Raw genomic sequence first — 18,523 nt, forward strand, 5'->3', positions numbered from 1 at the left:
TAACTACTGTACCCTAAAGTACACTAACACCCATAAACTACCTATGTACCCCTAAACCGAGCTCCCCCCACATCGCCGCCACTCGATTAAAAATTTTAACCCCTAATCTTCCGACCGCCACCTACGTTATACTTATGTACCCCTAATCTGCTGCCCCTAACCCCGCCGACCCCTATATTACATTTATTAACCCCTAATCTGCCCCCCACAACATCGCCGCCAGCTACTTAAAATAATTAACCCCTAATCTTCCGACCGCAAAGCGCCGCCACCTACGTTATCCCTATGTACCCCTAATCTGCTGCCCCTAACCCCGCCGACCCCTATATTACATTTATTAACCCCTAATCTGCCCCCCACAACATCGCCGCCAGCTACTTAAAATAATTAACCCCTAATCTTCCGACCGCAAAGCGCCGCCACCTACGTTATCCCTATGTACCCCTAATCTGCTGCCCCTAACCCCGCCGACCCCTATATTATATTTATTAACCCCTAATCTGCCCCCTCAACGTCGCCGACACCTACCTACACTTATTAACCCCTAATCTGCCGAGCGGACCTGAGCGCTACTATAATAAAGTTATTAACCCCTAATCCGTCTCACTAACCCTATCATAAATAGTATTAACCCCTAATCTGCCCTCCCTAACATCGCCGACACCTTCCTTCAATTATTAACCCCTAATCTTCCGATCGGAGCTCACCGCTATTCTAATAAATGTATTAACCCCTAAAGCTAAGTCTAACCCTAACACTAACACCCCCCTAACTTAAATATAATTTTAATCTAACGAAATAAATTAACTCTTATTAAATAAATTAATCCTATTTAAAGCTAAATACTTACCTGTAAAATAAATCCTAATATAGCTACAATATAAATTATAATTATATTTTAGCTATTTTAGGATTAATATTTATTTTACAGGCAACTTGGTATTTATTTTAACTAGGTACAATAGCTATTAAATAGTTAAGAACTATTTAATAGTTACCTAGTTAAAATAATTACAAAATTACCTGTAAAATAAATCCTAACCTAAGATATAATTAAACCTAACACTACCCTATCAATAAAATAATTAAATAAACTACCTACAATTACCTACAATTAACCTAACACTACACTATCAATAAATTAATTAAATACAATTGCTACAAATAAATACAATTAAATAAACTATCTAAAGTACAAAAAATAAAAAAGAACTAAGTTACAGAAAATAAAAAAATATTTACAAACATAAGAAAAATATTACAACAATTTTAAACTAATTACACCTACTCTAAGCCCCCTAATAAAATAACAAAGCCCCCCAAAATAAAAAATTCCCTACCCTATTCTAAATTAAAAAAGTTACAAGCTCTTTTACCTTACCAGCCCTGAACAGGGCCCTTTGCGGGGCATGCCCCAAGAAGTTCAGCTCTTTTGCCTGTAAAAGAAAACATACAATACCCCTCCCCCCAACATTACAACCCACCACCCACATACCCCTAATCTAACCCAAACCCCCCTTAAATAAACCTAACACTAAGCCCCTGAAGATCTTCCTACCTTGTCTTCACCATACCAGGTTCACCGATCCGTCCTGGCTCCAAGATCTTCATCCAACCCAAGCGGGGGTTGGCGATCCATAATCCGGTGCTGAAGAGGTCCAGAAGAGGCTCCAAAGTCTTCATCCTATCCGGCAAGAAGAGGACATCCGGACCGGCAAACATCTTCTCCAAGCCGCATCTTCTATCTTCTTCCATCCGGTGCGGAGCGGGACCATCTTGAAGCAGGCGACGCGGATCCATCCTCTTCTTCCGATGTCTCCCGACGAATGACGGTTCCTTTAAGGGACGTCATCCAAGATGGCGTCCCTCGAATTCCGATTGGCTGATAGGATTCTATCAGCCAATCGGAATTAAGGTAGGAATTTTCTGATTGGCTGATGGAATCAGCCAATCAGAATCTAGTTCAATCCGATTGGCCGATCCAATCAGCCAATCAGATTGAGCTCGCATTCTATTGGCTGATCGGAACAGCCAATAGAATGCGAGCTCAATCTGATTGGCTGATTGGATCAGCCAATCGGATTGAACTTGATTCTGATTGGCTGATTCCATCAGCCAATCAGAAAATTCCTACCTTAATTCCGATTGGCTGATAGAATCCTATCAGCCAATCGGAATTCGAGGGACGCCATCTTGGATGACGTCCCTTAAAGGAACCGTCATTCGTCGGGAGACATCGGAAGAAGAGGATGGATCCGCGTCGCCTGCTTCAAGATGGTCCCGCTCTGCACCGGATGGAAGAAGATAGAAGATGCGGCTTGGAGAAGATGTTTGCCGGTCCGGATGTCCTCTTCTTGCCGGATAGGATGAAGACTTTGGAGCCTCTTCTGGACCTCTTCAGCACCGGATTATGGATCGCCAACCCCCGCTTGGGTTGGATGAAGATCTTGGAGCCAGGACGGATCGGTGAACCTGGTATGGTGAAGACAAGGTAGGAAGATCTTCAGGGGCTTAGTGTTAGGTTTATTTAAGGGGGGTTTGGGTTAGATTAGGGGTATGTGGGTGGTGGGTTGTAATGTTGGGGGGGGGGGTATTGTATGTTTTCTTTTACAGGCAAAAGAGCTGAACTTCTTGGGGCATGCCCCGCAAAGGGCCCTGTTCAGGGCTGGTAAGGTAAAAGAGCTTGTAACTTTTTTAATTTAGAATAGGGTAGGGAATTTTTTATTTTGGGGGGCTTTGTTATTTTATTAGGGGGCTTAGAGTAGGTGTAATTAGTTTAAAATTGTTGTAATATTTTTCTTATGTTTGTAAATATTTTTTTATTTTCTGTAACTTAGTTCTTTTTTATTTTTTGTACTTTAGATAGTTTATTTAATTGTATTTATTTGTAGCAATTGTATTTAATTAATTTATTGATAGTGTAGTGTTAGGTTAATTGTAGGTAATTGTAGGTAGTTTATTTAATTATTTTATTGATAGGGTAGTGTTAGGTTTAATTATATCTTAGGTTAGGATTTATTTTACAGGTAATTTTGTAATTATTTTAACTAGGTAACTATTAAATAGTTCTTAACTATTTAATAGCTATTGTACCTAGTTAAAATAAATACCAAGTTGCCTGTAAAATAAATATTAATCCTAAAATAGCTATAATATAATTATAATTTATATTGTAGCTATATTAGGATTTATTTTACAGGTAAGTATTTAGCTTTAAATAGGATTAATTTATTTAATAAGAGTTAATTTATTTCGTTAGATTAAAATTATATTTAAGTTAGGGGGGTGTTAGTGTTAGGGTTAGATTTAGCTTTAGGGGTTAATACATTTATTAGAATAGCGGTGAGCTCCGATCGGAAGATTAGGGGTTAATAATTGAAGGAAGGTGTCGGCGATGTTAGGGAGGGCAGATTAGGGGTTAATACTATTTATGATAGGGTTAGTGAGACGGATTAGGGGTTAATAACTTTATTATAGTAGCGCTCAGGTCCGCTCGGCAGATTAGGGGTTAATAAGTGTAGGCAGGTGTCGGCGACGTTGTGGGGGGCAGATTAGGGGTTAATAAATATAACATAGGGGTCGGCGATGTTAGGGCAGCAGATTAGGGGTACATAGGGATAACGTAGGTTGCGGCGGTTTACGGAGCGGAAGATTAGGGGTTAAAACTGTAATGCAGGGGTCAGCGATAGCGGGGGCGGCAGATTAGGGGTTAATAAGTGTAAGGCTAGGGATGTTTAGACTCGGGGTACATGTTAGGGTGTTAGGTGCAGACGTAGGAAGTGTTTCCCCATAGGAAACAATGGGGCTGCGTTAGGAGCTGAACGCTGCTTTTTTGCAGGTGTTAGGTTTTTTTTCAGCTCAAACAGCCCCATTGTTTCCTATGGGAGAATCGTGCACGAGCACGTTTTTGATGCCGGCCGCGTCCGTAAGCAACTCTGGTATCGAGAGTTGCATTTGCGGTAAAAATGCTCTACGCTCCTTTTTTGGAGCCTAACGCAGCATTTGTTTTAACTCTCGATACCAGAGTTAAATTTATGGTGCGGCCAGAAAAAAGCCCGCGGAGCGTTAACAGCCCTTTTACCGCCGAACTCTAAATCTAGGCCCAAGTTAATTCACTAGACTAACATATATAAGGAGGAACAGCCATTCTCTTACTAAAGATGTAAAATTAATGTATTAGGGGTTTGAGTTAAGAATTAAGGGGATTAAAAAATTCTAAGATTAAAAAATTAATTAATTAAAAATTGTTATTAAAACAATATGTCTCACAGCTAGCCCTATCACTACTAGTCTATTGAGCTAACAGTTATTACAGATACTGCACAATATTACATAAAGGCGGCCAGGTCTAAATCAACGTTGAGACCCCCTGGACACAAACAATTTAATTTTTGTATCCAGTAAGTCTCACGTTTACGTAGAGTTAACAGTCTATTTTGGGTGGATGGGGGTATCCATTCAATGACCTGTACCTTCAGAGATTTAGAATCTCCACCATGTACATCTCTATAATGTCGTGGCACACTGTGGTTCTCCATTTCATTTTTAATATTGTTAAGATGTTCAGAGACTCTCCGCCTGATTTTCCTTTTGGTGCGACCTACATACATAAGGTCACACCCACATGTTAATAAATATATTACATATGTTGAATCACAGGTACAACGGCACTTAATTAGGAAATCATATGATTGATCACTATTTCTAAAGTTGGGTTCTTTCTTCACATGTTTGCACATACCACAGTTATGTTTGCCACATTTATAAGTGCCCTCTTTTAGGCTTAGCCAGTTGCTTTTCTGAGATGTCGATATATTTGTTTTAACCATTTTTAATTTACTAGGAGCTAATAAGTTCCTCAAGTTTTTCCCTTTCCTGAAGGTGATAGATGGATGTTCAGGTAGTGAGGGTGCTAAAGCCGCGACTACGGAAGCCAGCAAGGATTTGAACTATCCTGTTCTGTGACGACTATCCTGAGGGACTCGCACAGTTTTATGGACTGACATTGTTTTTATTGTTTCTGCATGATACATCTGGATCCTTGATGTTTTTTAATAAACGCCTGATTAAACTTTCAACACTGTAAGTGTAATACATTAGCGTGGTACTTTGCGCCTTATCAATCTACACTTGAGTCTGTTTGCGCTTTGTTTTTTCACAGATTTTTTAGACTTTTTTTCAGCCAAATCTGCCCCTTTGATTCCTATGGGGAAGTCGTGTATGAGCATGTTTTGCCAGCTTACCACTACCGTAAGCAGCGCTGGTACTGAGGTGAGATGTGGAGCTAAATTCTGGTCTACGCTCACTTTTTTGCGGCTAACGCCGGGTTTCTAAAAACCCGTAATACCAGCGTTACTGTAGGTGAGCGGTAAGGAAAAACTGTGCGTTAGCACCGCACACCATAACCGACAAAAACTCGTAATCTAGCCGAATATGTTGCAAATCAAGAGCAGTTTATGAAAAGTCTGATAGAATCCATGTTCCTGGTTTCATTTGCTGTAGCCAGTTGGGAACAGATTTACATAAACTTGTGCTCTGATCTTAAAGGGACAGTTAATAAAAAATGTTTTTTTCATGATTTAGTTAGATCATATACTTTAAACAACTTTCCAAATTGCTTCTATTATTCAAATTTGCTTCATTCTCCTGGTATCTTTTGTCGAAGGAGCAACCCATGAAGTGAGCCTTTGTCAAGAGGTATATATATGTGTGCAGCCACCCAATATATAGCTCCCAATAGTGCATTAGTGCTCTTGAGCCTAACTAGGTATTTTGTTTTCAACAAAGGATACAAAGAGAAAAAAAAGCAAATTAGATAATAAAATTAAATTGGAAAGTTGTTTAAAATCTTTTTAAATCATAAACGTTTCACTTTGACTTTACTCACTCTTTACTGACCAATCACTGTGTAGAATGTGGCAGGCTCAGTAAAATGATTTATGTATGGTGAAGGCTCTCCAGCCTAATAGAGAGAGTGGAACAAGCATACAGAGGTATTTTACAGCAAAAGCAGGAACATAAATAATGAATGCATAGTGCAAAAGTCTTTTATTTTCTTTAACTAAATGTTTTATGGGGATATTAAATAGTGATATCCCATAAAAGTATGCATACGTAAAAGCTTGAGTATTGTGATTAACTGTTTTACTACTTTCGTTTTTTATGAGTTAAAATTGAAATCCACATGGATGCATTTCAGTTTTGAATAGAAGCAATTTCGTAATATAGATGTATTAGCGAAAATGCTTTCCTATGCTGTCTATTGTATTTTATAAATAAAGTTGAGTGGTGATGTCATCACGTCATTGCGCGTGACGTCACCGCACGAAACGTGAAGCCCCGGCGATGCCTGTCACTATGCAGGCCAGATCGCTGGGGTAGGAGCGAGTGGGAGCCCCCAGATTTCCTCAAGGTGGGAGTGTGCTAGCGACAGCTCTGAGCCGTCGTTAGCACCTGACTAAGACAATTTGCGATGGCTCAGAGCCGTTGTTAGCACACAAGGGGTTAAAGGGTTATGAAACCCCCAAATGTTCTTTTTTGATTCAGACAGAGCATACCATTTTTAAAACATGGCCAGTTTACTTCTATTATAAAAATTAGCTTTGTTCTCATGGTATTCTTTGTTGAAAAGATACCTAGGTGGCATCTAGGGCTCTTCCAAATGGATAACATTCTTGCAAAACTGCTGCCATATAGAACTCCAGACACATGCATGCTCCTGAGCGAACGTCCCTGGTTTTCAACAAAAGATACCAAGAGAATAAAGAATATTGATAATAGAAGTAAATGAGAAAATTATTTAAAATTGCATGCTCTATGTGAATCATGAAAGAATAACGTTGGCTATCATGTCCCTTTAATATTCTTTTACAAAAACAATTGATAAATAAAACAAGTTTGTCAATCAGTGAGTTTTGTATACGTGTAGAAATAAAATCTAATTGCGTACCAGGCTGCCAAAAACATGAAGATACCTGCGATAATGTGTTATAGGTTTAAATCACATTGAAATAGCCACAGATACTTTTTTTTTTTTACTGTACAATTTGCTCTGAAATCAAATTGACACATTTGAACAATTTCACATTCTATAGATTTTTAATCTCATAATTAATAATCTTCATATTACCCAGGGGTCAGGTTCAGCGGGAACACATGAGAACGGAGTTCCTGCACTATTTTTGCAGGTGGAACTAAGTTCTCTGGACAGAGAACAGAAACGCTTCAGTAAACACTGCTACTGCTGGTGGGAGGAGCTGGAGCACAGTCTGGTTAGAGGGATAGTGAGATCCTCTAGTAATGGACAGTAACACTTTCTACAATACAATATATGCAAGCCTGTCAAAGGTCCTGCTGTGTGATCACCCCGCACTGTGTGGAACACATGGTGCTTACATTTCTGCGTGGCTTGCTCTGGTGTTATTTAGCTCCTCTCAGCAAAAATAGGACTATTGCAGCTTAAGTGGGTGAGACTCTGTGACAGAGGAGGAGTCTCATGCCCAAAGGCAATCATTCAACCATTCATTGGTTTTAACTGGCTTTCATTAACCAAAATATATAGATTATATACATATAAATACATAGTGTGTGTGTGTGTGAGGGGGTGGAAGTCTTGGTGAGTTCCCACACTTTTTGTAGGACTTGACCCCTGATATTACCTTTTTAAATTTTAAAGTTATACTGATCATCCTAATTATAAAATTTTTATCCAGTTGTCAGTACTTGCATAAACTTTGATCTCTGCTTTTCTTCATCATTCCAGGTCAAGTTCAGACAACAGACGACAAAGTGGAAGGGAACGTGTATCTACAGCTAATGACAAGGGGCCGCCTGCTATGGAATCCACTAAAGAAACGCGATACTGTGCTGTATGCAGTGACTATGCATCTGGCTACCACTATGGTGTTTGGTCATGTGAGGGCTGCAAGGCTTTTTTTAAAAGAAGCATCCAAGGTAGGGTTGTATTCTATATGTTTTGCATTTGAGACATCAGTATATTAAAGGAATAGTAAAGTCAAATTATTTCATTCGTGATTCATATAGACCATGCAATTTAAACAACTTTCCAATTTACTTCTGTTATGTAATTTACTTGGTAACCTTAATTGAAAAGCATACCTAGACAGGCTTAGGCGCAGGAATGCACTTCTGGGAGCTAGCTGCTTTATGGCTGCACATATATGCCTTTTGTCATTGGCTCAACCAATGTGTCCATTTGTGCATTACTGTTCCTATAACAAAGGATACCAAGAGAATTAAGCAAATTTGATAATAGAAGTAAACTGGAAAATTGTATCCTCTATCTAAACCATTAATTTTTTTGTGGGGGGTTCATGTTCCTTTAAGTTGATGAGTAAAAGTTACTAGATGAAGCAATACATTAATATAAGTATTTTAAACTGTTACAAAAAGGCCTGCTAAAATTGTACATAGTCTAAAGAGACCTACTAAAAGGGTTTATAGTCTAAAGAGGCCTACTAAATGGTACATAGTCTAAAGTGTCCTGCTAAAATGGTGCATAGTCTAAAGAGACCTACTAAAATGGAACATAGTCTAAAGAGGCCTACTAAAATGGTGCATAGTCTAAAGAGACCTACTAAAATGGAACATAGTCTAAAGTGTCCTACTAAAATGGTACATAGTCTAAAGAGACCTACTAAAATGGAACATAGTCTAAAGAGGCCTACTAAAATGGTACATAGTCTAAAGAGACCTAATAAAATGGTACATAGTCTAAAGAGGCCTACTAAAATGGTACATAGTCTAAAGAGACCTAATAATATGGCACATAATATAAATAGACCAACTTAAAGGGACAGTCTACACCAGAATTTGTATTGTTTTAAAAGATAGATAATCCCTTTATTACCCATTCCCCAGTTTTGCATAACCAACACAGTTATAATAATATACTTTTAACCTCTGTGATTATCTTGTATCTAAGCCTCTGCAAACTGCCCCTTTTTTCAGTTCTTTTGACAGACTTGCAGTCTAGCCAATCAGTGCCAGCTCCCAGATTACTTCACGTGCACGAGCACAGTGTTATCTATATGAAATATGTGAACTAACACCCTCTAGTGGTGAAAAACTGTTAAAATGCAATCTGAAAGAGGTGGGCTTCAAGGTCTAAGAAATTAGCTTATCAACCTCCTAGGTTAAGCTTTCAGGTAAGAATACCAAGAGAACAAAGCAAAATTGGTGATAGAAGTAAATTGGAATATTGTTTAACATTACATGCTCTATCTGAATCATGAAAGTTTATTTTGGCCTAGACTGTCCCTTTAAATGGTATATAGTCTAAAAAAGCCTACTAAAATGATACATAGTCTAAAGAGACCTAATAAAATGGTACATAGTCTAAAGAGACCTACTAAAAGGTTATATAGTCTAAAGAGGCCTACTAAATGGTACATAGTCTGAAGTGTCCTGCTAAAATGGTACATAGTTTAAAGAGACCTACTAAAATGGTACATAGGGGCCTATCTATCAAGCTCCGATAGGAGCTTGACGGCCCGTGTTTTTGGCGAGTGTCCAGACTCGCCAGAAACAGCAGTTATGAAGCAGCGGTCACAAAGACCGCTGCTCCATAACCCTGTCCGTCTGCTCTGAGCAGGCGGACAGGAATCGCAAAAATTCAACCCGATTGAGTACGATCGGGTTGATTGACACCCTCTTGTGAGCTGCTGGTGCAATGTTAAATGTGGAGAACGTATTGTTCTCCGCATTCAGCGATGTCTTGTGGACCTGATCCGCACTGTCGGATCAGGTCTGCAAGACATTTCTTAAATATGCCTCATAGTCTGAAGTGGCCTACTAAAATGTGACATAGTCTAAAGAGGCCTAATAAAGTTGTACATAGTCTAGAGTGGCCTACTAAATGGTGCATAGTCTAAAGAGACCTACTAAAATGGTACATAGTCTAAAGAGGCCTACTAATATGTTACATAGTCTAAAGAAACCTACTAATATGTTACATAGTCTAAAGAGGCCTACTAAATGGTACATAGGGGCCGATTTATTAAGGGCCGAATGGCCCCTAATGCTGCTGTTTCCGAGTGAGATTTGATTGATGAAATAGACTTCCAATAGATATGAATAAGGAGAAATAATGTACTGGAATTCAAGAATGCTATGAATATCTTAAAAACTAATTAAGGACTAAGAAATAATTGGGCGTACACGTGGGCAGGCTTCTGTTACGTATCTGCCATCAAAATCCACATGAAGAAACATGATTTATATACTGACCCATGTTAATCTTATAATTCTAGTCTTTTTTCTGCAATTTTTATCCATGTTCATTACTTGCTCAACACCTTACTTATTAGAATTTTCTATTTCAATAAAATTTCACACCTCTTATACAATCTTCTGTCTGTCAAAAATGAATGCTTTCTGAAAACCTATCTTTTTTTTAGTAGAGGTTATGATATTCTTTGTTTCTCATAATTTGCATAACTTCCTATTAAAGTGTTCCCGGAGTTAAAATGTCACTAGTGTTAAGATGTTCATATTAAGATGCATCAATATATTGAACATACTTTTTTTTAAGGATTTCTGTGGTATCAAGTAATGGGTTTATACCTACAGTATATTGACTTTTGATTATTTAAAGACTAGAACATCTGGATAAAATCTATATTAATTTGCCAGTAAATTAGGCTTCGAAAAATATTGCCATAATAAGATTTCATGTGCTCATACTAAAAATTCTGGCATCAATAGTTATAGTGATTTTCTTAATGGGAAATGCTACCCATGTCTTAAATCCATGGGGTATTGTAACATACAGTAAACCCCTTTCCTGGCCTGACCCACGTCTTCACCAGTGTCAGGAGGAGTATGGCTATTACAGAATTAAGCAAGTTGAAATCAATGTCTGAGAGGCCCAACTCACCACAAATTCTTAATGGGACACAAAAAGTTAAACACAGTAACCAAGTAGAGTGTAGGGGTAAGAGATCAATGAGACTCAATTTAGTAGCTGAAACTATCTCTAGTACTTTAATTAGCACGAAGAAAGAAAAAGAACAAATAAGTACTAAAATGCAATTGTAAATTTATAAATCTAAAGACCAAAGGAAAACCAACCTTAGTAAAAGTTTAGTCTCACTGTCCAAAGGAAGACAAACTTGCATAGGTGACTTAAATGCAGATCTCTTGAGAGCAGAGGTATCCAAGGTAAAAGGCAACAATAGTGCAAAAAGAAATAGTCGGATACAAAGCAAATTGCAAGTCACTATGCTAATGTAAAGAATAAGGAATTAAAGAGTCAGTCAGTCTGGGTCAAAACTTCACAGGGAAAAGCAACACAAAACCATTTAACAAATGCAAAGTAAAAACAACAAGCTAAAGTCAAATACCAAATCAATTCAAAACAAGGGTTAATACAGAAAAACAAAAATCAAACCAGTTTAGCCAAACAATCTGACAGAGTAAGAGGTTAGAACACTCAATATACAAGCAGCATCATGATGCAAACAGAGCTCTTATAAAGGCCTAATTGATCTTCTAGGCCTCCATAAGGGTACACCAGGCCTTGCTGCAGCAGGGACATAAATCACTCTGTTAGACAAATTCCTGTTATGGCATATTGAGTTTAATATCCCTTTAAAAGATGAAAAAAAAGTATAAAATATCATTTGAACATCTCTATTTAAAAAAGGAAGATATTTTTCTTCAGCTCGCCAGAGTGAGTGCCCTGTAAACAATTATCCTTCAGTTATTCGTTTTACTGTCCTCATGGTGAAAAAAAATCAAACAAACAGGCAATCAGCATTACCACTTTGCTACTGTGATCTCATGGGATTTCACTATAATCTTTCATAGTAAACTTCTCTTACACTTGGGGGGTTACATGAGAAATTGTGAGGTGAAATATCTTCTCTTACATTGAGAAATTAATGTGATATTTTCTAGTTGGCTTTTTACAGATATAGTTAATCACTTTCAAGTGATTTGGGAAACATGTCCCTTTAACTGCTTACGTGTGTATGGCTACATGTGGTCACCATCATCAACATAATGCTTTCAGTGCAAGTGATGACCTTGTGCCGCCATCCCTATGCGGGTGAGCTGATTACTGCCCCATGCACATTAGAGAAGTTACAAGGTGGCCAAGTAGTTCGTCATTACTGGTTGAATCTAGGGGTGCTGGTGACATCATCACTCTTGGGGCGTGACGATCGCTAAGCCTGAGAAACCAGAAAGTGCCATCAACAGCAGGGAGCTGGATGAGAAAGTAAGTATTCAAACCCCTCAATCTTAGTTCTCTTAAGCCCCAAGAACCACTGTTTAAAAGGCAAATCCTGCTGCCTTAGGCCCAAATGGTTGATAGTAAAAAACACAAAGAAGAGACTTCACCAATGGCCCCACACAAAGAGAAGTTTGGTGCAGACCTACCAACTCCCACGGTCTGGTCACACGATCTGATCTGTTATCTTACGGTCACCCAGTGATCTACATAGAACACATTGTATGTTGGTGGCCAGTGAGAGCAGCTAAGTGTTTGCTGCTGTCATTCCCTTTCCTGCTGCATATAGCTTACAGATTATTGTGCTGAACGGACAAAGCACCTCGTCTTTACAAAGCCTGATGGCAGCTCCTGCTTTAATCTGTGAAGTTCAGTTTACATAGGAAGAGGAGGAGTTGCTTTCACTTCAGTCAAGTTTATCCTGCATAGACTGAGAGACTGGTGCATTAATAACTTTAATGGTTGTCAGGAGCTGCCCACTTCAGTCTTTGTCCTTCTCCATGATGGACTCTAGTGCTACACTGTACACCGATTGGACAACAGTTCAAACCTTTAGCTCACAAAAAAAATCCTTTTGAAGTAGGTGGCCGGAGCGAAGGGTACTATAATAGCACAGAGAGATTAAAAAGTAAGTTACAGCACATCTTCATAAGTAGTGATATGTCTCTCTCTCTCTCTCTCTCTCTCTCTCTCTCTCTCTCTCTCTATATATATATATATATATATATATATATATATATATATATATATGTCTACATTTGTGTACATATGTATTTATATCTGATTGTGTATTTTCATATATATATATATAAATATATACACACACATATAAACACATAAATACTTATGTATATATATATATATATATATATATATATATATATATATATATATGTGTGTGTGTGCATTGAAGCCATTTGCAGTCAAGTAGATGAAAACATTAAAAAGCAAATGTATGCAATATTCATATTTCATAAAGTGTTATACTGTGTATTTTCTATAAATATTTCACATTCCAATGTTCTGCACATAGCAGAATATGTTCTATGTATTCCTATAGATACATGTATATATCTATACCTATATATAATCATATATACTGTATATACAGTAATATATATATATATATATATATATATATATATATATATATATATATATATATATATATATATATATATATATATATATATATATATATATACAGTAATTTTCTTGCCTTTACAAGAGGCTGGTTTTTGCTACCCCAAAAATCGTCAGACCTCTGGTTAATTTTTAAAATGTCCCCCAATTGCCCCCAAAATAAAGTGTGTAGTGCCTTCAATAAAATAAAAAATATTCACTTTTTTTTTTTAAATCAGAACTGTACAAAGCAGTTATTAGGGGTTAAAGTGTATAGTGCCTTTAATAAAATAAAAGATATTCTCTTTTTTTTTTTTTTTTTTTTTTTTTTAAATTATAACTGTACAAAACAGTTAGGGGTTAAAGTGAGCGGGTCTGGGGTGTTAGAGAAAAAAAACGGCACTGAAAAGTTCATTTACATAGCGGTCTATGGAGACTATGTTAAAGCGGCAAATATATATTTATATCATTATATACATACTGTATATTTATGTGTTAATATGTGTATATACACATTTAAACACATAAATATATATGTATATATTCATATAAATATATATTTTAAATGTGCTGCCCATCACTGTGCGACTTACCGCCTTCGCAGCGAAGGTTCTCAGCCGTGTCTCACGCATGAGAATGAGGATCCCATTGGAGCCTATGGAAGCATGCTTGCATGAATGTAATGCTGCGTAGCAATGCGAACGTGAGTTTGCGTTTACATTGCGCTCCACTTGTAATACCAGCGCACATTTGTGTGAGCTGGTATTACTTAGTGGATTGTAAATCTCACTTGCGTAAGCGATATTTTGCACTCCACTCGTGTCTCAGCTTCTAGGTATGACGTTTAAATCATGCTGTCTTCATTTTAAGGTCTTAGCAGCATGCACCAAAGACATTACCAGCTACAAAGACTAGATAGCAAAAAATACTCAATAAGAAACAGACAATCTAAGGAGGAAAAAAATATGCCACAGTGTTTTTGATTTGCAGCTCTGTTCTGGTTGCAGACACTCAAAGTCTTCCTAAATTTAGAATTCTGTTGTTTGCTGAATGGAATGATAAGAGAGGATAAGATACTAGAAATGTCTGCATTGTGTGCAGTGAAAAGCAGATTATTACTCCAGTACTTCTGAATATCAACTTGTTGCTTTCTTTCACAGAGACCCTGACCTTTCCCAGCTAGTTTAAAATGACAAAATACTTAAAGGGACAGTCAACTCAATTTTTTTTATTGTTTAAAAAGATAGATAATCCCTTTATTACCCATTCCCCAGTTTTGCACAGAAAACATGGTTATATTAATACACTTTTTACCTCTGTGATTACCTTGTTTCTAAGCATCTTCTGACGGCCCCCTGATCACATGACTTTATCTATTGACTTGCATTTAAGCCAATTAGTGCTTTGTTGTTAGAATCCACGTTATCTATATGGCTCACATGAACTAGCTTCCCTTAAAGTGAAAAGCAAATACAAAAGCATGTGATCATGGGGCTATCTTTAGGGACTTAGAAACAGACAGAAATTTAGAGGTTTAACCCCCTTAGTGACCAGACAATTTTTCAATGTTTTTACCTTTAAGGACCAAGGCTATTTTTGCAGCGTTTAGCTGTAATTTTCTTCTTACTCATTTACTCTACCCACACATATTATATACCGATTTTCTCGCCATTAAATTGACTTTCTAAAGATACTTTTATTTTCATCATAGCTGTCTGACATTACCCATTTTGCAATAAAATTGGACAGTTTTTTTTTTTAGGTAAATCTACTTTTTCCGTAGTGTATTTGCCCCCCTCAATAACCTACCCCCTCCCCCTTCCAGATCCTTTTCCCAACATTTATTCCCCCCTCCCTCTTCCACCTTCCCTTACACTTGCTGTCATGCTATGTTTTGAAGACACAGAGTGTCTCTCTCTGCATTGGATGCTTAAAAAAGGGTATTGCAGGGTGCCTCAATATCGAGGCATCACTGCAATACCTTGAAAGGGTCTGGAAGCGCTTGAAAACTCTGAGGACGTGCAGGGTACGTCCTTGGTCATTAACGACCGGTTTCTGTAGGACGTACCCTGCACGTTCTTGGTCGTTAAGGGGTTAAAGGTTAAAAAGTATGTTAATATAACCATGTTGGTTGGGCAAAGCTGGGGGATGGGTAGTAAAGGCATCATCTATCTTTTTAAACAATAACAATTTTTGTGTTGACTGTCCCTTTAAAGGATAGAATTATGTAACATTACTCAGCGACAATTGCAAAATATAAATAATTTTGTGAGATTTAAGCCTGCAAAGTTATATTCTAACTCTGTCATTTTTTAAAAGAGAGCTAACACATTTAGGTCAATGGTGCTATCAGGAGCGCTGTGATAGGACAGCATGCCCATGATGAACTTTTCAAAAATGACAGAGTCAGAGTAGGCAGTCAAAGAACGGAAGGTAAGTATAAATTTCAGGCTTAAATCTCACAAAATTATTTATATTTTGTAGTTATCGCTAAGTTAAAGTGATGGTAAATCCTAACGTTTCTGAAACGCTAGGATTTACAATTGGAACAAATAAATTCAGTTATGAAGTATAAAATATTTTATTCTGAAAGCTCCTTTGTTTGCAGCGTTTGCTGCACTAAGCTGCTAAGGCAGCCCACGGCAGAACGCTATTTGGTTGAGAGGTGACGTTTCCACCTCTTAGCCAATAGCGAACGCTGCAAACAAACAAAGGAGCTTTCAGAATGAAGTATTTTATACTTCATGAATGAAAGTCCCCTTAATTTGTTCCAATGGTAAATCCTAGCATTTCACAAACGCTAGGATTTACCATCACTTTAATGTTTCAAAGTTTGGCAGATAGTGCAGAATTATGTAACATTGATTTTTACGTTTACTGTCCCTTTAAAATGTAAATACACCTAAATGCATTTCAGTTTTGAATAGAAACATTTTTGCAATACGCATGTAAAAGTAAAAAATGATTCTAGTGAAATAAATAACTGTTTCAGTGATATCTTTTACTGAGCATAAAGCATATACTAAGGTTGTCAGCTTTCTAGGAAACAGGAACCTGTAATCCTCCAGCCCCGTCTGCCTTCTCTGTCTTACGTGTGGCTCTTAAAGGGACATGAAACCCAAATTTGTCCTTTCGTGATTCAGATATCATTTACCATTTCATAAGTATACCAAGAGAATGAAGTAAATTTGATAATAGAAGTAAATTGGAAAGATGTTTAAAATGATATGATCTATATCAAGGTTTCCCCGCTCCAATACTAAGTACCCTTAACAGGCAAGCTATTCATTATATGTTAAATAGAGCACAGGTGAAATAATCAGCTGATGGATGAGCTGATTATTTCACCTGTTCTATAGTTAAAGGGACACTAAACCCCACATTTTTCTTTCATGATTCAGATGGAAAATACAATTTTAAACAACATTCCAATTTACTTTATTAGCTAATTTGCTTCATTCTTTAGATATCCTTTGTTGAAGAAATAGCAATGCACAAGGGTGAGCCAATCACACAAGGCATCTATGTGCAGCTACCAATCAGCAGCTTCTGAGACCATTTAGATATGCTTTTCCAGCAAAGAATTTAAAGAGAATAAAGCAAAATAGATAATAGAAGTAAATTAGAAAGTTGTTTAAAATTGCATGCTCTTTCTAAATTATGAAAGAAAAAAATTGGGTTTCATGTCCCTAGTGCTAATGACGGCTCTGAGCAGTCGCAGAGTTTACCACTCTGGTGCTAACGACGGCTCAGAGTCGTCGCTAGCACTTTCCAGCCTTGAGGGAGATCTGAGGGCTCCCACCCACTCCTACCCCGGCGATCGGGCCAGCATAGTGACAGGCATCACCGGGGCTTCACGCTAAGCGCAGTGACGTCACACGTAATGACGTGATGAAGTCTCCGTGCAACTTTATTTAAAATTCACAATGTTAAAGGGACAGACAACACCAGAATTTTTGTTGTTTTAAAAGATAGATAATCCCTTAATTACCAATTCCCCAGTTTTGCATAACCAACGCAGTTATAATTATACACATTTTACCTCTGTAATTACCTTATATCTAAGCCTCAGCAGACTGCCCCCTTATTTCAGTTCTTTTGACAGATTTGCATTTAAGCCAATAGGTGCTCACTCCTTGGTAAATTCACGTGCATGAGCTCAATGTTATCTATATGAAACACATGAACTAATGCCCTCTAGTGGTGAAAAACTATCAAAATGCATTTAGATTAGAGGCGGCCTTCAAGGTCTAAGCAATTAGCATATGAACCTCCCAGGTTTAGCTTTAAAATAAGAATACCAAGAGAACAAAGCAAAATTGGTGATAAAAGTAAATTGGAAAGTTGTTTACAATGACATGCCCTATTTGAAACATGAAAGTTTTTTTTGGACTTGACTGTCCCTTTAAGTATAGGAGCAGGGGACATGCTGCTTAGAAGCCTGTATCTCAGGCATCTAAGCAGCTACAGACCCCCAAGACCCACTGTTGGAAAGGTAATCGCCTAACCTTTCCACCAGTGTATGTCTTAAGGATCTGACGGAAAAAAAAAAACGTTAAGCAAATATTTTAAAAAATAAATAAATAAATAAAAAACAGCTTAGCACCCAGGTGGGAAAGTGCTTAGCACTCAAAGGGTTGAGATATAATGAATATCTGGCGCCTGTTAAGGATCCTGAGGTCTGATGTTGTGAAAAACGGCTGTATGTGAATAAGACAAAAAAAATACTTTTATGTTCTATACATTCACGTACATAACAAAAATTAATGTGGACACTCAAAAATGGCTGGATCCTAAATATATGGGCTGGCTCCTAGCTTTTGAACAAATTTGTCAAGCAGACATCCCTGGTATAATCCTTTGTAGAGGCTTTCTATCGCCTGTAGCCCTGTCTAGGGATGGACGAATGTTTCTAAACATTCAAAATTTAAAACGAATTTTTAAACATTCGTTCATTCTAATCGAATTTCGAATGTTTACATAACATTCTAACATTCGATTTTCGAATGTTCGTTTTCAAATTTTTCGATTACATTCAAAAATATTCGTTCTAATAATAAAATGGTTGACTTTGTATTATATTCAATATTCAAATTCGATATTTATATTTCACATTCAATTTCGAAATGTAATATTCGAATTCGATTG

General features: G+C 37.3%; 1 protein-coding gene across 1 annotated transcript in view; it reads left to right on the top strand.

The window, feature by feature from the left end:
• The window catches only part of ESR1 (estrogen receptor 1), a 401,155-nt gene that overhangs the window by 126,603 nt on the left and 256,029 nt on the right, over positions 1–18,523 (top strand). Inside the window, exon 2 of the mRNA XM_053709268.1 lies at positions 7,763–7,953. Coding sequence (XP_053565243.1) covers positions 7,763–7,953 — 191 coding nt within the window. The remainder of the gene's footprint in view (positions 1–7,762; positions 7,954–18,523) is intronic.

The sequence above is a fragment of the Bombina bombina genome, chromosome 4 (assembly GCF_027579735.1).
Source record: "Bombina bombina isolate aBomBom1 chromosome 4, aBomBom1.pri, whole genome shotgun sequence".
NCBI lineage: Eukaryota > Metazoa > Chordata > Amphibia > Anura > Bombinatoridae > Bombina > Bombina bombina.